The sequence below is a fragment of the Elephas maximus genome, chromosome 16, assembly GCF_024166365.1.
Source record: "Elephas maximus indicus isolate mEleMax1 chromosome 16, mEleMax1 primary haplotype, whole genome shotgun sequence".
Classification (NCBI taxonomy): Eukaryota; Metazoa; Chordata; class Mammalia; order Proboscidea; family Elephantidae; genus Elephas; species Elephas maximus.
This window is the reverse complement of record NC_064834.1, coordinates 48,762,463-48,783,114: the sequence shown is the minus strand read 5'-3', so window position 1 is coordinate 48,783,114 and position 20,652 is coordinate 48,762,463. Positions and strand designations below refer to the sequence as shown.

Sequence of the window (20,652 nt, the reverse complement as noted above, 5' to 3'; positions counted from 1 at the left end):
TAATATATTTTTTTTTTAGTAAAGCCTATTTCTCTTTTACTTGCTTCTCCTTAAACCACACCAGTCTCTTTGCTATTTCTCAAACAGGCACCCTCTGATCTCAGGGTCTTTGCTCCCTGTCTTACTGCTACTGTGGGATGAGGTGCTCAGAGGTGGAAACAAGTCCTGGCCACTCAGCTTATCAGTCACACTGGTCACTGGTCAGAAGGGGATAGCCCTGGAGGCCCCAGCATGAAGGGGCCAGCCTAATGATCTCATCTCTTTAAGTCCTTCCTGTGCTCACCTTGCCATTCAAGTCCCCCCTACCCCACTGCTTCCCTCAGAGCACCCCAGGGAGCCCACCACCACGTTGCTCTCCCGACTCAGAGCTTTTCTGAGGAATAGAGAGTATTTAGTTGCTGAAAATAAATTACCAGCAGGGAGAGAGCAAATTGGCCCTTCAGAAAATAATGTTGAATCTACTGGCAGAAATGGCCAAACCTATCTCTGCAAACCCAAATTACCTGATGTAAAAAATAAACCACTAAATGGCCTCTCTTCCCCGTCGTTGCCTTGGAAACGGCATCCTTACAATAGACTCACGTCCTCCTCTGGGCTTTTCAAAGCAGCCTCTCCCCATTCCTCAGACTCCTCAGAGGCCTATGGAGAGTAGGGAGCTGAAAGGACAATCCCCAGAAATTTCCCCTGCCAGGCAGAGAGGGGTACAGCTCAGGTGAGGTGGAGTAGCCCCTCACACCTGGCAGCCTTGACTGAGGGGTCGTGGGGGCCGAGGGGTGCATCCCTGAATCACTCCTCAACCCTGAGGCTTATAAGGGCCTCAGGAGTAGACCAGGGGAGGTGGCTGGAGCGTAGATGGCTGTGGAAGCTGATAAACCTAGCAGACTTCTGCCACACCCATTGCAGAGCATGGCAGTAGGTGGGCACCGGAACAAGCCTCAGGGGCATGCTGAGCTCCTTGAGGGCAAGGCAGGTGTCTTCTCTCCGCGTGCCCAAGAAGCAGACTATCTGATAGAGGAGACAGTCTTACCACACAAAGGTGACTTAAAGATAGGGTTGTCACTATCAGAGGACAATAAGAATTGCGCACTGGAAGGGACCTTCCAGAGTCCACCCACACCATCCCTTTCTACCTTGTAGAGAAGCAAGCTGAGGCTCTGACTTGGCTGAGGTCCCCTGTGGATGAGTACCAGAGCCTGGATGAGAGCCCAGGGCTCCTGCACACCAGCTCTGATGCAGGGAGCAGGGTCTCCCCTGCAGCCAGTCACAGGGTGTTCTGCAGGCTAGTGGGTGTGGAGGTAGAGAAGGCAGCAGAACAGGGTCAGAGCCAGGCAGGCAGATTGTCCCCAGGGGCAGAGCAGGGGTGGGCCTCAGTAGATGGGAGGCCTGCAGTAGCTTCTTAGCTGCCACCTGTGTGTGCCAGTGTCCTGCACTAAGGCTGACCATTACTGCAGAAAGGGAGGAACAGAGAGGAGTTGGTGGTCCTTGGGGCTGCTGTGCTGGGGACCTGCCACCAGGATCCAGGGGCATCTCTGAGGAGCATGGTGGGAGCAGCCCCGGGGTGGGACCATGCATCACAAACTCTCCATCCCTGAAATCCCCGCCTCCTCTGTTCTTCCCTGACCCATGCCCCCTCCACTGCCCCCAACTCTGGCTAGAGGGGACTTTCTGAAATTTAAAGCTGATCCCGTCACCCCCTGCTTAAAACCCCTATGTTGTTTCTCCCAGCCTTCAGGGAAAAACTATACCCGGGAACATGCTGTGCAGTCTTCAAACCTTTTTGCTCACATACCCCCAAAACAAATTTTTAAAACTATATATCCTCTCACACATTTTTACATTTCTCATTGTAAGTTCAATTTTTCTTTGTAAAGGGGGTAATTTCCAGGATATTGTAAATATTATTAACATTTAAAAAACCGCTTCTCTTTAAAATGCCTCCAATGGAATCTAAATAGCATAGCTGTTTGATATCGCTTTACAATTATGTGAACAAGCTTCTCTTTAACAGTTAACCTTTGATCTCGGTCTTTTTTTCTCCTCGAGCTGGTACTTCAGTTCTATTAACCCCCTCCCCCCCATTTTCCTTCTAATGTAATATGTTTTTGGCTAGCGAATCTTTTCTTCAGCACCCCGTCATACTTCTCTGCCACCAACATGGGATATGACCTCACGTATAAAGTTTTTTTTCTTATTTCTTGTGACCATAAGCATCTGATTAAAAGTTTCTTCCACACTGAGTTATCATTACAACTATCAGTAATACATAATTGATCAAAATAACATAATTGTATTACAAAATTTGACTGATACAAATTACACATGAAAGTAAAATGTTATTAAACTGCATCTCTTAGGCTAGAGGACTGTTTTTGTTTTCTGCTCTTCGATGGATGCTTGTTCGCGGATGCTACTGGGTGAATGTTCTAGAACAAGAGAGGGCTCCGCATCCAGCGTGTTCTTTTTTTTTTGACACGTAAATTCTGAGAAAGTTTGTTCACCTAAACAAACCCACGGGATTAGAAGGAGTTTTATTACAGCCGTGTCACTCAATTCTTTGAAACCCTTCTGAGTTTATATGCCAAAAAAAAAACAAAAAACCAAAACCCAGAGTGATGTGTCATCCAAAATTATTTTTAATATTCTATCAGCTGACAGCTCCATGAGGTCCTCCTTCAATTATTTCTAAGGCTAGAATTGGGAACCTCCTGACCTGTAAACGCATTTGTTCATTCACTTCCTCAACATCCATATTTCTGAATGCGCCCTTATTTGGTGGTGAGGGTTTTAGGCCCTGAGGCATGTCCCACCTTGGACTTGGACTTGGACTTGGACTCAGACTCGGACTCAGGCTCGGGCTCGGACTTGGACTTGCACTTGGACTGGGTGAGAGGTGGAGGAGTTCCAGGACAGGTCAGTTTAGGGAAGAGGTCATGTGGGACTTGGAGATCTGGAATTTAATTTCTTAGACCTTTCTTACCCACATACCCCTCGGAAAACTCCTGAATGACCCAGAGCAGGCACACACTGGTTTAAAGATCACTGATCTCCAGGGCCCTCCACACCTGGTTCCCACTCACCTCCAGGCTCATTCTCACCCTCACTCCGACAAGTCCTGAACTACTTAGATGAGCAGGTCCCCTCCCAGAAGACTGGATGTTGGGCTTTATTACACACCCCTGTCCGAACTGTCTTCCTTCTCCTTCCTGTTCTCCTTGTCACGGACCTTGGTTAACCCATCACCTCCTCCAGGAAGCCTGCTTGGGGCCACTTCCCTTCAAGAAGGAGTTAGGTGTCCTCTGCCCCTTTGTCCCTGCTCAACTTCAGTGCTTACACCAGCCTGCTACTCACCACCCTCCCCCACTGGATCGTGAGTCCCAGCACCCAGCATAGGGCCTGGCCTGGAGTAGGGCCATGACTCTGAGGAAGGGTGATGGTGGTGGCGGCCGCAGGCTTCCACCAGAACTCTGGAAAGGCTGCCACCGGGGCTGTGGGGCCACCTGCCTCTCCTCTCTCTGCCCCCACCCACAGGTGCTCCTGTCCCACTGGCTTTGAGGGACCGACCTGTGGGGTGAACACAGATGACTGTGTGGAGCACGCATGTGCCAACGGGGGCAGCTGTGTGGACGGCGTGGGCAACTACACCTGTCAGTGCCCCCTGCAGTATGTGGGTAAGCGTGGTGAGTTTGAGTGTCAGAGTGGGAGGGCTGTGCCCTGCCTGTGTCTGTGGAGGTTTCTGCCGGGCTGGCTGCCTGGCCAAGCACACACAGGAGGGCAGCTTCTCTCCTGCTTCTTGCTCGTTCTCTCCCCAGGAAAGGCCTGTGAGCAGCTGGTGGACTTCTGCTCCTCGGATTTGAACCCGTGTCAGCACGATGCCCAATGTGTAGGCACCCCAGATGGCCCCAGGTCAGTGTTGCCTATTTCCGGGGCCAGGGAAAGAGCACAGCCCCCAAGTCAGACTGGAGTCTACCTCCCCGCACCCTCTTGTGTCCTCCCCATCAAGGGGGTGTAGTCTCAGCCGTGCAGGGTTCCTTCGACTCAGTGCAGTGTGTGTGGGTGGGGTGGGAGGATTATGCAGCTCACTGCCTGCACGACCTTGAATGGATCACTTGACCTTTCTGAGTCTCGGTTTTCTCATCTGTAAACTGGGTGCACCGGTAGCTTCCTCCAGGGCAGTTGTAAGGATTAGATGAAAAAAAGAATGAAAGTGCGTGCTCAGTGTCTGACATCTGGTAAGGGCTTCATGTAGAGATATCATCATTGCAGATCCACAGTCTGTTATCCCCAAGTACCAAAACCATAAAGCTTTGAAAACCAAAAGCCACTGGATGGCAGAATCTGATCTGACCCGAACATATTTGGTAATAAAAGCCGACCCACACTGACCCAAGCTTTTTCATAGTTTGTATTTATTCCATGCAGTGTATCAGTAGATTTGGCTGCAGAAATATGAACACATTTATGGGGCTGCCCCAGACCCCACTGGCATGCCACATAGTATACAGTTATTTGCACTGTCTTCCCTTTCCAAGAAATCCCTTGGTGTTGCAAACAGCTAAGGCTCGGCTGCTAATCGAAAGGTTGGCAGTTTGAGTCCAACAAGAGGTGCCTCAGAAGAAAGGCCTGGTGATCTGCATTCAAAAATTCAGCCATTGAAAATTCCATGAAGTACAGTTCTACTCTGACACATATGGGGTCGCCATGAGTCAGAGTTGACTCCAGAGCAACTGGCTTGAACCTTTGAGGTGGGGGACTGCTGCCAGTGGAGACAGGCCTGACCACGGGGGAGGCTGATGGATGGCAGGATCTTGCAAGGCCATGGCTGAAACCAAGGTGGAGGGGCGGGCCCTTTATTTGATAGGCAAATGGTTGGTCAATATGTGTTTTGGGGAAAGCAGTGAGGTGCAGTGAGAGCTGGGAAGCTGGGGGCTGGCCTGGTGTCCGGGCGCCAGTGAGGGGCAGATATCAGCCCTGCTGGGGACTGGGGGCTGGGGGAGGGCTGATGAGCCTGGGTGACTCAGGGCCCTGTATTGGTGGGTCCTGGGAGAACAGAGGAGGAAGCAGCTGAGCAGCAGGCAGGCTGGGAAGGGATGATGCTTGTCCTTGGATGTGCTGTTGGAGATGAGGGTGGATCCTCCCCAACAAGAGTCCCATCCCCTGCTGCTGGGCACCCCCCTTCCAGCCCAGGGCCCCACTCCAAGTCTACACAGCTCCTCCTTTGCACTAAAAGAGCAGCCCCGGATGGGCTGGGCAAGCATTCTCTCTAGGGCTTGGCTTGACCCCTTGGGGGTTCTCTGTCACACACACAGGGCCCACCCCACAGGCTGTGTGGGCCCTGGGTCCTGACACACTCTCCTGGTCAAGCTCTGGCTGAGCGTGCGGCCATCACTCCCCACCCCTGCCTGCCCCCAGGTGTGAGTGCATGCCAGGTTACACAGGCCACAACTGTAGTGAGAACCAGGACGACTGTGGGAACCACCGCTGCCAGAACGGAGCCCAGTGCGTGGACGAAGTCAACAGTTACTCCTGCCTCTGTGCCGAGGGCTACAGGTAAGTGGACCTGGACGCACCACGGTGACTCCTCACTGACCGACAGCAGCCTCCAGGTTTTGCTAGGGGTAGGGAGGGGGGAAGGGCCAGAGCCTGGGAGTTGGATCCTGGGGTTTTCACCATGGCTATGCCAATCACTGGAGTCCTGGTGGCACAGTGATTAGGCACTTGGCTGCTGACCAAAAGGTTGGTGGTTCAAACCCACCAGCCGTTCCAGGGGAGAAAAGACCTGGAGATCTGTTTTCATAAACATTACAGCCTAGGAAACCCTATGGGGCAGTTCTACTCTGTTCTGTAAGGTCTCTGTGAGTCAGAATTGACTGCACAGCACACAACAACATGCCAGTCACCCGCTGTGCAGCCTTGGAAAAGTTACTTGACAGCTCAGGGTGTAGACAAACGGTCCCTGTTTGGTGAAGGGGTGGGAGATGGTTACAGATTACTGGGCAGTGCCCCTTCACTCAGCTGTCAGCTGAACCTCTGCAGACATGCCCATTAAGGGCAGGTGTAATGCAGCTGTAAGCCCCAGTCAATGGTCATTTACCAAATCTCCCCTCTCGGCTCCTCTGGGAGGTTGGGGAGGACATCTGCCCTCCTCCTGGCTCACTCACTCTCCATGCTCTGCTTGTGCCTTAAAAAAAGAAAAAAAAAAAAAAGCTTTTTTTCAGATTAATTCACAAATCATGCAGGTCATCCATTTAAACTGTGCAATTCAATAGCTTTTAGCATATTGACAGAATTGTGCAAACCATCACCACAGTCAATTTTAGAACATTTCATCACCCCACAAAGACAATCTGGGGTCCTTTGTGACTGGCTTCCTTCACTTAGCATAAGGTTTTCATGATTCATCCATGTTGTCTCATGAATTGGTACTTCATTTCTTTTTACTGTTGAATAATATTCCATCATATGGATATACCACATTTTGATTATCCATTCATTAGCTGATGGACATTTGGGTAGTTTCCACTTTTTAGCTATCATGAATAATGCTGCTATGAACATTTGTATACATGTTTTTTTGAGTGGACACTTAAGTATACACCTAGGTATGGAATTGCTGATCATATTGTAACTATGTTTAATTATTTGAGGAACTGCCAGCATTTTTCCAAAATAGCTGAACCATTTTACATTCCTACCAGCAGTGTATGAAGGTTCCAATTTCTCTACATCTGGACCAACACTTGGTATTATTTTTTATTATAGCCATCCTAATGGGTGTGAAGTGATATTTCATTGTGATTTTGGTTGGCATTTCCCTGATGGCTAATGATGTGGAGCATCTTTTTGGGCTTACTGGCCGTTTATATAGCTTCTTTAGAGAAATATCTATTCAGATCCTTTGCCCATTATTGAGTTATAATGGTTCTTTATGTGTTCTAGATACTGTCCCTTACCAGATATATGATTGGCAAACATTTTCTCTCATTCTGTGGGTTGTCTTCTCACTTCTTTGATAAGAAGCACAAAAGTGCTTTTTTTTTTTTTTTTTTTTTTGTATCACAAAAGTGTTAAATTTTGATGAAGTCTAATTTATTTTTCTTTTGTCAATTTTGCTTTTGGTGTCATATCTAAGAAACCATTGCCTAATCCAAGGTCATGAAAATTTACACCTATGTTTTCTTCTAAGAGTTTTATAGTTTTAGCTTTTACATTGAGGTCTTTGATCCATCTGGAGTTAATTTTTGTACGTGGTGTGAGGTAGGATTCCAAACTGAACTTGTATCCTGCAACCTTGATGAACTTTTTGTTAGTTCAAATAATTTTTTAGTGGCTTCCTTAGGATCTTCTATATATAAGATCATATCATCTGCAAATAGAGATAGTTGTACTTTTTATTCTCCAATCTGGATGCCTTTTATTTCTTACCTAATTGCCCCGTTCGTACCTTCAGTACACTAGTGGATAGAAGTGGTGACGGCAGACATCCTGTTTTGTTCCAGATCTTAGGGGAAAGCATTCAGTTTTTCATCATCTGGTTGATGAAGTTCTCTTCTATTCCTAGTTTGTTGAGTGTTTTTATCATGAACGGGTGTTGAATTGTGTCAAATGCTTTTTTGTGTGCATATTGAGATGATTATGTGGTTTTTGTCCTTTATTCTATTCATGTGATTTATTACATTGATTGATTTCCAGATTATTAGACCAAGCTTGAAATTCCTGGGATAAATCCCACTTGGTCATAGTATATAATCCTCTTTATATATGAATGGGTTGATTTGCTAGTATCTTGTTGAGGATTTTTGCATCTCTATTCATAAGAGATATGGGTCTGTAGTTTTCTTGTGATGTCTTTGCCCAGTTTTGGTGTTAAGGTAATACTGGCCTCATAGAATGAGTTAGGAAGTATTTCCCTCTTTTGTCTTCTGGAAGAGTTTGTAAAGAATTGATACTAATTATTCTTTAAAAGTTTGATCGAATTTACCAGTGAAGGTTTCTGGTTCTGGGACTTTTGTAGTGGGAAGTTTTTTTTGTTTACTAATTCAATCTCTTGTTACAAGTCTATTCAGATCTTCTATTTTTTCTTGAGTTGGTTTTGGTAATTTGTGTTTCTAGGAAATTGTCCATTTCATCTACATTATCTAATTTGTTAGCATACAGTTGTTCATAATATTGCCTTATAAACCCATTTTCATCGAGCCAAATCTGACTCACAGTGACACTATAGGACAGAGTGGAACTGCCCCACAGGGTTTCCAAGGCTGTAAATCTTTACGGAAGCACACTACCACATCTTTCTCCCAAGGAGTGGCTAGTGGGTTCATACTGCCGATTTTTCAATTCACAGCCGAGTGCTTAACCACTGTACCACCAGGGATCCTTGTAGTTCTTTTTGTTTCTGAAAGATTAGTAGTAATACTCCCTCTTTTATTTCTGATTTCAGTAACTTGAGTCTTCTCTCTGCTTGTGTCTTAAATGTTTTCTGTAAAATGGGCATAGTAAAACCTGCCTTGCAGGGTTTTGACATGAGCAGTGACTGTTTCTCAAACTTTAATGAAACATGAATCACCTTCAATCTTGTTAGGATGCAGATTCAGGTTCAGTAGGTTTTCCACTTCTGACAAGTACCCAGGTGATGCCGATGGGGGCCAGCACTCGCCTCTCACCTTTTTCTCAGTATCCTTCCGGCTCTTAGTTCTCTTGGGGAAAGTATTCATTAGGAGCATCTTCCCAAGGTGTTTAGTGATTTCCTCTCCAGGACTGCGGAAGGGGGGTGCCCCTTCGTCCCTTGGCCCTGCCCTCTCTGATGTGCATCTTCTGTCTCTCAGCGGACAGCTCTGTGAGATACCTCCCCGCCCACCTGCCCCCAGGAGCCCCTGTGAGGGGACTGAGTGCCAGAACGGGGCCAACTGTGTGGACCAGGGCAGCCAGCCCGTGTGCCAGTGTCTCCCTGGCTTCGGTGGCCCCGAGTGTGAGAAGTTGCTCAGTGTCAACTTTGTGGACCGAGATACTTACCTTCAGTTCACTGATCTGCAGAATTGGCCTCGGGCCAACATCACGCTCCAGGTGCGTGCCCAGGGGCCTAGTCACAGCGGGAAGTCAGGGGCAGGGGGCCCTGGCCTCAGGTCAGAGCAGCAAGACTCATTCCTTCCCAGGAGAACCGGAAGGGCCTGCAATCCAAAGCTCTTTGGTGGTGAGTGTCAGAATCTCAGCTTGAACTAGTTTAAGCACAATTGGAAAGGTTATTGGCTCACAAAATCAATCTCAGAGAAGGATGGGGTGGAGGTGGTGGCCTCATGGATGACCCAACCCAGGAAACCAAACTTGTCAGGACTCTCTCTGACCATTTCATGTCTGTACCACTCTTCAGCTTCAGCCTCCAATGCTGCAGACAGGCTTTCTCCACGTGGCTGGAATGTGGCTAGAGTTATTAGCTCTGGGTTTATATTTTTGGCCAAGTGTTCCTGGAGGCTTTTAAATTGTCCTTTTCAGGTCTTGAATCTCATCTCAGAACATTATTGTGTTGAGGGGGATAAAAAAAAGAAAATCCCACTTCAGTAACATTGATAAACAATATAGATATTTTGCTAAATATCTCATATTTCTTAGGGAAGCAGAGGGGAGTGGCCTTAGGTTGCACATCACACAGTAAAAAATATAAAACTCCTCTTTAGACACTTCTCCCGTTTTCCAAAATCCATTTCCTATCACAAATGCCACATCTTTCTTCTCTCCTTTCTCTTCTCCTCTTCTTCCTTCCTCCTTTGTTCTCAGAACCCTTCAGCTTCTCAGACACACTCACTATGCTCTTCTCCCCCATATCACTGCTTCACAATCTTGTCCACTTCCATTGTCCACACAGCAAGACAACAGCTATCCTAACTGCTCACAAAGTAAAACTTGTAAAAACCCTAACCGGCCATTGCCTCAGGCATATCCTCAGAGAGGTTCAGTTTATCCCAATATGCCCCATAAGGTCCTAGCACCTGATATTTAAAGAGGCTCTTGCTTGCCAGCTCTAGTTGGACAATAATCCCAGGGAAGATCTCTGACTGGCCTGTCTTCAGTCATATGGCCATCCTTGGACCAACCAACTGAATCCAGGGAGATGGGGTGCTATGATTGGTCCAGTCTGGGCCATGAGCCCACCGCTACAGTCCAGGGGGTTGAGTTCTTTACCAGAAGAAATGCAGAAAGAGGGACAAGGCAGAAAAATTAAAAAAAAAAAAAAAAAGATCATGGCTCCTACAGTGTCTTAGCGGGATCTCCATCCCAAGGCAAAAATCAGCTTTTGCTTGCATGGCTCTCAAGACAGACACTAACTCTTGAGTGGGTCCTTCCCAGTGTGGGTGGCTCTGCCTATTAGCCTTCCTGAGCTTGTCCTTTATAGTTCCCACACTGGCCCCAAGGCTGCTCCCACAAAACAGGGCTACCCCATATCCCTGAAAAGTGTTCTCACTCTAGCGTTTCCTCTCTGGGCAAATCGTCTCTAGGTCTCCTGCCTGCGCTTCCCAGCACATGGTTTCCAGGCCTCAGCTGGCCCATCTGCCCTCCCTGCCTGACACTGGCCAGACTGGCAGTGGGTGGTGTTTGAACCAGGGGCTCCCAAACTCTGGCAGTGCCCCCTGGAGAACATGACGCCTGGGAAACTGGTCAGGCAGGGAGGATAGCAGCTCTCTTCCAATCTTGGATCCCCATCTGCCCCTCCTACCAGCTCTGTGGTAGGTGGATGGGAGAGAACATGCCATTGTCATCAGGTCTCCACGGCAGAGGACAATGGGATCCTACTGTACAACGGAGACAATGACCACATCGCGGTTGAGCTGTACCAGGGCCACGTGCGCGTCAGCTACGACCCAGGCAGCTACCCCAGCTCTGCCATCTACAGGTTGGCTTCCTCATGCCCACCAGATGCCCTCAAGCCTGAGGGACTACCAGGTGGGCTCTCCTGGGCTAGAAAGAGGTGGCTATTGGGACTACTAGAAATCGGGGCTGCCCAAGTGGAAAGAACATTTGAGCTATCTAGTCAACCCCTGCTGGGTCTGAGGCTCTCTGAGGCCTGAGAAGTTGCCACCCTGCCACCACTTCAGAGGGGGTTCCTCACCAGAGACTGATCAGTTAGAGACTCCTGCCCCAAACTTCTCAGCTTTCCCCAGGGAACTCCAAGAAGGGGACTAGGAGGGACCAGGTCACTGAGTACCCACAGTCCCCTCTCAGAGATTTGGTTCCCTGGGAAGCAGCTGCTGGATCCCATGGCCTTTCTGGGGAAGCACCCAGCCAAAACTAAAGCCCATTCCCTGGGGTGGGGGCACCCCGTCTTTTTCCAGTGCCGAGACAATCAATGACGGGCAGTTCCACACCGTTGAGCTGGTCACCTTTGACCAGATGGTGAATCTCTCCATCGATGGCGGCAGCCCCATGACCATGGACAACTTTGACAAACACTACACGCTAAACAGCGAGGCCCCCCTTTATGTGGGAGGTGAGGACCTGGCTCAGGGGGAGGTGACAGCAATTCCAGGGTGGGACCTATTTTGCCCTCTGGCTTGAGACTTGTCAGGAGAGCTGGTGCCCAGGGCACTGAACTTTGTGGGGGAAAGTTCTAGTGAATGGCCAAGCTGCTGAGGTTTTCCTCCCCTGCCCAGAGTCCTAGGCTGCTCTCTGCCCAGTGCAGACTGACCATGCAGGGTGGGTGCCTGGATTGGGCCCGAGCCCAAGGCCTGGCCTCGGACTTTCCTGGGTGTCTTCCCACTGTGGGCAACTATTCTCTTCTTGTTGGCCCAGAAGGGGCTTCTCAATTGTTTGGGGTTCATTCCCAGTCTTGAGGCTCTCAGAGGTCCAGAGCAGCTGTAAAAGACCCAGGTACAGAAGTTCTTGCATCAACTGGAGACCTCCCTGGCTGGCCTTATAGGCTTTGCAGGTCAAAGGGCCTTTCCCCTCACCCCATTCTACCCCACCTGCCACCTGGTCCACCACCTGCAAACATTTCTAGATCCAGCCAAGGCAGGATTCTGGTGCAGTAGGACTGCCTCAGCATTGTGGAGGGGCTTGCTGAGACTTCCAGGCAGATGAGAGGGACAGGCCCCTGGGTTCTAATCCCAGCTCCGCTACCTACTAGTTGTGCAACTTCCAGCAAGTCACTGGGCATCTGTCAAATGGAGACAGAAGTACTTACCTCAGAAGGTTGCTGTGAAGTGACCACAAAAGTGGGCGAAAAAGTGCCATGCACATGAGTTCTAGGCCCCAGGCCCTTTGTTGCACTTAGATGTCCCTGAGAGGTAAGAGCTGGTACCCTGTGTGAGGGCATCCAGACTTCAGCAACAGGGACCCCAAAGCCTTACCCCCAGCTCTGAGGCCAGAGGGAGCAGCCTTTTCATCGCTTCTGGGACAGAAGTCTAGGCCCTCAGAAGTAGCAAAGGACCTTGGCCCAGGGTTACAGAGACAGAAGGATGGAGGCCGAGGGCAAGAGTGGACACTGGAACTGCTGAGGTGACTTCAGAGGTGGGTATCTGCCCTGCCCTCCACAGGGATGCCTGTGGATGTGAACTCGGCTGCCTTCCGCCTGTGGCAGATCCTCAATGGCACCAGCTTCCATGGTTGTATACGGAACCTGTACATCAACAACGAGCTACAGGACTTCACCAAGACGCAGATGAAGCCGGGTGTGGTGCCTGGCTGCGAGCCCTGCCGCAAGCTGTACTGCCTGCATGGCATCTGCCAGCCCAATGCCACTCCAGGGCCTGTGTGCCACTGTGAGGCCGGCTGGGGGGGCCTGCACTGCGACCAGCCAGCTGACGGTCCATGCCATGGCCACAAGTGAGCCTGGGGGGAGGGGCTGCACTCTGTCCACTCGCCCCTTTCCCTGAGTCCCACCTCCCAACGGGAGAGCAGCCACATGGAGAGTATTTTTTAAATCCCCAAATTGGAACATGTGGCCTAACACAGGGCTTTATTGCATTTTTTTTTCCTTCTTCTAGTTTTCAGTTTTTATTGATAGGAAAAGTCCCTTAGGGACAAACACAGAGTCACATTTTGCTCCCTTTGTTTAAATCTTGGACACAGAATAAAGCTGGTGAAGAGAAGGCTGGGAGGGGCAGGGCACCCTCAGGGTGGCCTTGGGTTGGTTGGCTGGCTTCACAGAACTTTTCCTCTGTCCCTGCAGGTGTGTCCATGGGAACTGCGTGCCCCTCGATGCTCTGTCCTACAGCTGCCAGTGCCAGGATGGGTACTCGGGGGCCCTGTGCAGCCAGGCTGGGGCTCCAGCAGACCCCTGTGGGGGGCTGCGGTGCCTGCATGGCCACTGCCAGGCCTCGGCCACCAAGGGCTCACACTGTGTGTGTGACCCGGGCTTTTCAGGCGAGCTGTGCGAGCAAGGTCAGGGCCCCCACTCCTGACATGTCCTCCCCAGGGCCCCTCCCCAAACTTGCTTTAGCAACTTAACTTTCTCTTCCTCCCTGTGTACCCCTCACCCTCCTTCATTCTGGGACACCATTGGACTTCGGTGCCCCCACCCCCTGGACACTGGGCCCCCCCTCAGACAGATGCCCTACCCCTCCCTAGACCCAGCTTGCCCTGCGGTCCCCTTATCTGGCTAACTGCCCTTTCTGGCTGGCGGCTCTCCTAACAATTCCTGGCCCGTCACCTGGGGCGCTGGAACGCAGCAGTGTCTGAGGGTTGGGCCTCCTTACCAGGCCCGGTTTGGCACCCCTTGACCAAGGAGCTTACGCTGGAATCCAGACTCTGTTGAGGCCAAAAAAAACCAAAACCGAGGCCACGCTGGGGGAAATCTAGAGTATTTAGAGCAGGCAGCTTACCAGTCCCCCAGCCGCACCCTCTCCAAGCCCGAGTTGGAGTTCCTTTTACAACGTATTGCCTCGCAGGCCTCCAGCCTCTTCTTGCACACCTCTGTAACGGGCCCCCCCCTTCCCTGGAGCCCTGCAGCTAGAAAGTTCTTCCTTCACACCGCCCGCCCCCTGTGCCCCCGGAGAAGCCGGTGCATGTGCATGCTGGGCAGGATCGCGGGGCAGTAGGCGGGTCTGAGAGCATGGAGGACCCGCCCACGTACGCTGCCCACCTCCTCCTCCTGCCCTCCGCCGGAGTACCCTGAGGCTTTCTCTTGGTATCTGTCCCATCCAGAGTCCAAGTGCCGGGGGGACCCTGTCCGGGACTTTCACCAGGTCCAGAGGGGCTATGCCATCTGCCAGACCACGCGCCCGCTGTCGTGGGTCGAGTGCCGGGGCGCGTGCCCGGGCAAGGGCTGCTGCCAGGGCCTGCGGCTGAAGCGGAGGAAGTTCACTTTTGAGTGCAGCGACGGGACCTCTTTTGCCGAGGAGGTGGAGAAGCCCACCAAGTGTGGCTGTGCCCTCTGCGTGTAGCCCCGGAGGGACGGGGATGGGCGGGGGGGGGGCGGGCGAGGGGCGCGGCCGCGGCAGGGACCAAGCTGCCGGCAGCTGGGCTGGGGTGCGGGCCATCACCAGGGCAGCGCGGGCGGCGCGGGAGCCGGGCTGGGGGCACCGCCGAGGCCCTCGCCGGAGGGGTGAGGCCGCCCTCCCGGGCCGGGCGCAGCCTTTCTAAGGCAGACGTCGCCGCAGCTGGGGGCAGAGGGGGTGGGCGTGGCTCAGCTGCGGACTGCCTTCTCCGGAAGTGCCTTGCACAAATAGGCGCTTAATAAATATTTGTTGAATGAATGTGTGCGTGAGGTCAGGCCCAGAAGTGCAGAATGGTGACACCCCCTCCTTGCCCGCTACCTGGGTCTGGAGAAGGGAACTTGCCCCTCCCCACACCAGCCCCTTCCCTCTCGTCTGTGGCCCATAGTGACCTTACGAAGTCCCTGGCCCCCCTGCGGATAACCTTGAAGTACTCTCAGCCTGCCTGGGGCAACCAGCCTGGCTCTGGGCTCTTTGTGCTGCTGCCAGTGTCTCCTGGCTGGTCGTGAAGGGGCTTCTCCTTGCCCCCCCTTGCCCCCCCCCCACCCCAACTGGCAGTGTTGCAGCCACTACTGAGGAATGAGGCTGGGGAGGTGCTTCTTAGGACCAGGTCTCTGAATCCTAAAGTCGTCTTGTGACCACCGTAGCTTTGAGGGGGCTCATGTAGAGGAAACAGCCACTGAGATTGTTTGGAGATGGGGGTCCCACCAAAGAGGGCAGGAGGGATCTTGGTTCTAGCTGAGTAAACGTCACCAGCCTCCAGACACTAGCCAAGCAGAAGGGGTCCTGGCCCTAGGCTTCCCCAGCCACCAGCCAGCCACTAGCTGATGTCTCATTGGCGAGGGGTGGGACAGGGTGTGAGGGGCCAGGCTGTTTGACCAGGGAGGGATCTGGGCTCTGATTCCCAGGCACTGCAGACCAGCAGGGAGCAGTGGAAGGAGCAGCAGTCCAGGCAGCAGGAACCCTGGCCCCCTAGTCCACCTCCACTGGCTCTATCACTTTGGACAAACATCTTCCTTCCCCCTCCCCAGGCCTCAGTTTCCTTAGCTATAAAATGGACCAGTTGTGATGACTCAATATGTAGACTCTTCCACTGTGGTTCCAGGAGGGAGCCTGGAGAAGAATGAGTTAGAAGACCTATTTTCATTGATCACGTCAAGTACTTATGTGCCTAACCTGGGACTGGGTCTGGATACTATGGGTGTTCTGCCCCTACGGACAGATGTGAACTGATCAGAGGGCACAGGAGGGATAAGGATGCCTAGGAACAGAGTGGAGGGGATGGGGGCTCTGACCACAGACACAGCCAGGCTGCAGCTGCTCACCCAGGGTGTTTCCAAGGAAGGAGTCAATGTTTGAAGAGTTGCTGAATGCATGGGCATCTAACTACAAATGCTTCTCATCCATGCAGAATGGAAACAGAAAAAGATGATTTTTGAGCCTAAATAGTGAGCTGGCTGGAGGGGAGAAAGGTTGCAATCATCTTTCCCAAACGTCTCCCCCAGAGGGTGTGCCCCTAGGGGAGTTCTGGTGGGCAAGGGGGGTGGTCATGTCCCTTTCCCAGTTCCCTCCCTCTGCAAACAGAAGGCAGAGTTGGAGGGTGTGTTAGGGGTTGCAGTGGCGCTGTGCCTGTGCCTCCAGCAATGTGGGCTGAGGGGAGCCCTTGATGCCAACGGGGGTGGGCTTGAGCCTTCTGTGAGTGTGGGAGCCTAGTGTATTCCATGACAGCAGACCCAGGGCCAGTGAGTATGAGTCCTGGGAGCCCTGCCCTGCCCGACTGGGGAGATGTCCTCGTGGCTGGATCTGTCCTCCTCACGGGGCCAGGTTCTATTTTCTTGTAGCTCTGAGCAAGGCCACAGATACCTGCCCCTCTCTGTGGCCTGGTGTGTTGGGACAGCAGCCTGGGCCTCCCTCTCTCAGACTCTCCGGGCCACTGGGGGCCCCTGGAAAGGATCTAGCACCAGGCTGGATAGAGCAGAAAAGCTCCAGTGGCCCTTTCCTGAAGCAAAGGTGTTCTGGGACTCACCAATCCTGAGAAACGGACCTTCCCTTGTCCACCACCATCCCCCACTGCCCTGAAGAAGCAACTTCCCAGGGAGTTGAGGGGCACTGACTCAGAAGGCCCGACCTTCCTTACTCTGCACAAAGGGGAAAGGGCACCTGTGGACAGGTGACCGCTGCACAAAGGGGAAAGGGCACCTGTGGACAGGTGACCGCTGCCCAGAGTCCTGCATTCCCTCCCCATGTCCCCTCACCTAGTGCAATGGGGTTGGGAGGTGTGTTTGTTCCCAGGGAATGTGCCTGTAAGCTTGGTGCCATCCCATCCCATCCCCTCACCCCGGCACCCCCACATCCTAGCACAGCTCCACACTCAGTCCTCAGGTGAGTCAGAGGGTTGGGAACCACTGGGGGCTGAGAGAGCCTGTGCCCAGAACCAACTGTTCATCCAACTTAGCCACCAACCTGCAAGTTGCTAAGGAACTGCGCGCCAACACTCCCATTTCTATTCTGGTTCGCTGGCAGTCGGGAAGAAGGCTGCCATGAAACCATTCCTCTGAGAAACTCTCTCCGCATCTCACAACTGCTCTTGTAGAGATCTTCAGTTTGCTTTACGTCACCATGGGCTGTTTGCATTAAACACGCACCGAAGAGACACACGCGGGGAATTCCCCAGGGAGCTGGTGCTTTGGCAGCAGCCCATGCCTGGGCTCCGGGGGAAGGTGTTGGGAACTTGAAAAGGCTGGACTTCGTCTTCTCTTTGCCTGCTGTTAGCCTAACCACGAAAAGTATCTCTTTATACAGAATACTTACAGATTCTAATATATATTTGTATTTCATTTTGTTATAGTATTTTTATATGTTAAAGGTCAACATCCAGTGTCTTGTTTTGATTTTCAGATGCTATGTGGTTGTGACGTTTTGTTTGGGGGTTTCTGTAGTCTTGTTTAAATCGACTCTTTTAAAAGAGACTGATTTAGAACAGGCCCTTGACGGAGCCACACTTGTCTTTTCCCTAGATGCAGTGTTGTTTTAGAACATGTTGGATATTGTCTGTTGTCTTCCACATGAACATGACATTGATTCACTCAGATTCTGCCTTGATCTCTTTTTCTCAACTAAGGACGAGCCTTGTGCTGCTGGCATTCGCTTTCCCAGGGCACAACGGTTTCTGTTCTGACCAGAGACCAGCCACCATCCAGAGATGGCTCCAAGATGCACCCATAGGACATCTGACCCTAGAACTCTCTGGTCCTCCTGAAGAAGGAGGGGGAGGCTGGGGGACAGTCCATCATAGCTCCCTTGGTATTGGTCGGTGTGAGGGCAGAGCCTGGCCCAGTACACACAGAGACGTGGGGAGGCCACTCATGCTCATTTCCTTTAGTGTTTGCTGTTACACCTATACTGTCTAAGTTCATGTACTGAGCCACACCCATATTTAACCTGGCTCATGGGGTTTCTGAGCATCAGGGCGACAGTTTAGAAAGCAGCGTGGCTTCTCAGATAGTCCTGTAAGATTAACCCGCCTGTTTCTAGAAAAAAATTTAGGATCAATGGAGAAAGGATGCAAACTTTCTTCTGTAGTGGTTCATTCCCACCTCACAGATTAGAAGACAGCATTCAGGAGTTTTGTAGGTCTGCAGAGTGCATGACCTGAGTGCTCAGGCGAGGCCAGGCCCTTGTAGACATTCCAGGCAAGGCCTCTACCGCAAAGGGGACCTGGCTGGCCCTTCTCTGACTTTCTTAGTAAACTAGGCCATGGTGAAGAAGGTCACACAAGCCACGCCTTAGCAGCAGCACAGTTAGCTTGAAAGCGGGCAGTGATGGCCACTGCTGTGCCTTCAAAGCAATTAGGTATTTGAGAATATAGAAGAGAAAATGGTTAAATAAGGTAGTAAATGCCAGTTTCTGGAGTCAGCCAAGTGGGCACATGCCCTCCTGGTCCATCACTTGTACTGCCACCTCTGACAAAGCAGCAGAGAGGTATTTCCCTAACTGTAAAGAAAAACAATGGTAAACAGCAACTGGCAGTTGGGGGCTCTCATGACCTGAAGGGTATTCTCCAATCTACTGACCTCTAGCTGATTCTTACCATGCATGAATTTTGTTAGATCTTTTTTAAAGTGAGAAATCTGAACCTTTATGTAAAAGCTTATAGTTTCTAAATACCTTTTTAAAAAAACAAATACTGGGCTAAACACATCTGTGAGCCACCAGTTTGCACCCACTGAGTTAAATAAGTGGCAGAGACTGCTACTGGAAACCCTGGTGGCATAGTGGTTAAGTGCTATGGCTGCTAACCAAGAGGTCAGCAGTTCAAATCCGCCAGGCGCTCCTTTGAAACTCTATGGGGCAGTTCTACTCCCACCCCCACCGCTCCCTCCCCAGGCTAAGGCAATGGGCACAGTGGGGCTTCGTTGGAGGTGAGGGCTATAGAAGGAATGCCCAGACTTCCAAAGGGCCAGCCAGTCTGATTACTTAGAGTTGCCAAGATTTCCCAAGTTTGGTGATAATGCATCCCCACACCTCCTACCCAAAGCCCTCAGAGTTAATTCTAGAGATGCCCTTACTTCCAGTGGTTCAGTTTGTGCCTCTTAGGTCAATATCCTAGTTATTTTTACCACAGGATGAATATTGGAGGAAAAAGGTCTGTCTTAACAATGAAAATGTCTAATCTGGAACTAGGTAATTTTCCAAATTTAAATGAAGAAGGAGTGCGCTGGCTTTGTCAACTGGTGGGTTACTTTTACCAGATGTAGTTCTGTATGTCAACGGCCACTGTCAGATGAACTTGTTAATGAAATCATAGCTAATTCCACAGAGATCACTGGCCCCTTGAATCCTTAAACAGACTCACCTCAAGCTGTGTTGAAGAAAGAACATAATGGAACAGGTCATGAGGTTAGCAAAGGGAAGGGCTTTCTCCCAACTTCCTGCTGTACCCCAGCATGGGCTATAGAGAGCTGGGGCAGCCCTTGCCTGAAGTCAGGAGCTTGAGCTCAATTGCTCCCCACCTCTTAGGATGAAGCACTGGCATCTTTCTAACCCTGCCATGGGAACTCCCAAGGAGTTATTCGTTGTGTTTTCTTATCCCTGAACTCAGGCATAAATCACAAAGTGGCCAAAAATTTAGTAAACGATGTTTCTTTAAATCCCAACACGGTGGTTGAGATAGAAGGATTAAGAATTATTGTTTTTTGGTTCCTCCTGGCAACTCACCAACTTTGCTGTTGGCTGTGAGTAGAATGCTGGGCCTCAGTGCACTCTGAACCCTCTCCAGTGATTACACAAACACACTTTAATATCAAAGAAGTTTAATATGCTGCAATAAAATAAGCGCCTTGAAAAAGCTCATGGAATAGATGTCAATGTTAGATAAATCCCTCCCACACGTCCTCTAGTTCCGTACCCCATCCCTCAAAATCATACAAGAAAATCTGAAACAACAAAGGAAATCCTATCAAGCTTGGATTTCAGCAAGGGCCCCTTTCCCAATAACAAGAACACAGCTTCCTATATGGCCTAATAGGAAAGTAAAACACAAAAGCACAAAAAGTCCACAAGATTTCAATATTTAAGAGACTTGGTACATATTCAAAGTTAAAATAACTCCAAGTTTTATAGCTATACATATCGTTTTAAAGCAACTTAATATATTTTAAAATTTCATATATACACTCTCAAAGGTTCTTCAGGTGAGGTATGTAAACATTGTCTAATGAAAATTTTTCAATGTTTCAAACCAACAAATTCACAGCATACATTGAATTTTCATCCACTTAAAGACACAGTATCTTCCTACACTCACTAACATAGTGGAAATCCAGGCCCAAGAGATACGCGCTGATTTTCCCAATCACCAATTTGTAGAATTGCTCATTTCACTGTTTTGGAAAGACACCTGCACACAAGTCAGGAGCACACGCTTGGTACCAGGAAGCAGCAAGGTCCTCCGGAGGCCCTGCCCTTGGGCATCTGGATCACTGGCTACGACTCACAAGACAGCAAAAAGGAGCACATCTCAACAACTACGAGATTGACCTCAGCAATGACAACACTGGGAGGAACCAGAAAGACTTTAAAGGAACGGTAGAGATTCATTTTAGAGCTCCCTGAATCCACAGCTGGATCAGCAGCCCCACCCTAAACTCATTCTGAAGGGTCACGGCCTAAAAAGAATAAAAATTCCACACGGCACCTGAGCTTCAGTTAAATTGCATGGGCCTCCTATGAC

At 50.5% G+C, this 20,652-nt stretch overlaps 1 protein-coding gene across 2 annotated transcripts in view; it reads left to right on the top strand.

The window, feature by feature from the left end:
* Window positions 1-14,369, top strand: part of SLIT1 (slit guidance ligand 1) — a 207,747-nt gene extending 193,378 nt beyond the window's left edge. For both annotated transcript variants that reach the window (XM_049855841.1, XM_049855840.1), the window contains 9 exons: window positions 3,529-3,668; window positions 3,810-3,903; window positions 5,410-5,547; window positions 8,823-9,060; window positions 10,752-10,882; window positions 11,322-11,476; window positions 12,522-12,810; window positions 13,157-13,368; window positions 14,131-14,369. In XM_049855841.1, the coding sequence (XP_049711798.1) occupies window positions 3,529-3,668; window positions 3,810-3,903; window positions 5,410-5,547; window positions 8,823-9,060; window positions 10,752-10,882; window positions 11,322-11,476; window positions 12,522-12,810; window positions 13,157-13,368; window positions 14,131-14,369 (1,636 nt within the window). The remainder of the gene's footprint in view (window positions 1-3,528; window positions 3,669-3,809; window positions 3,904-5,409; window positions 5,548-8,822; window positions 9,061-10,751; window positions 10,883-11,321; window positions 11,477-12,521; window positions 12,811-13,156; window positions 13,369-14,130) is intronic.
* The last annotated feature ends 6,283 nt before the right edge of the window (window positions 14,370-20,652 follow it).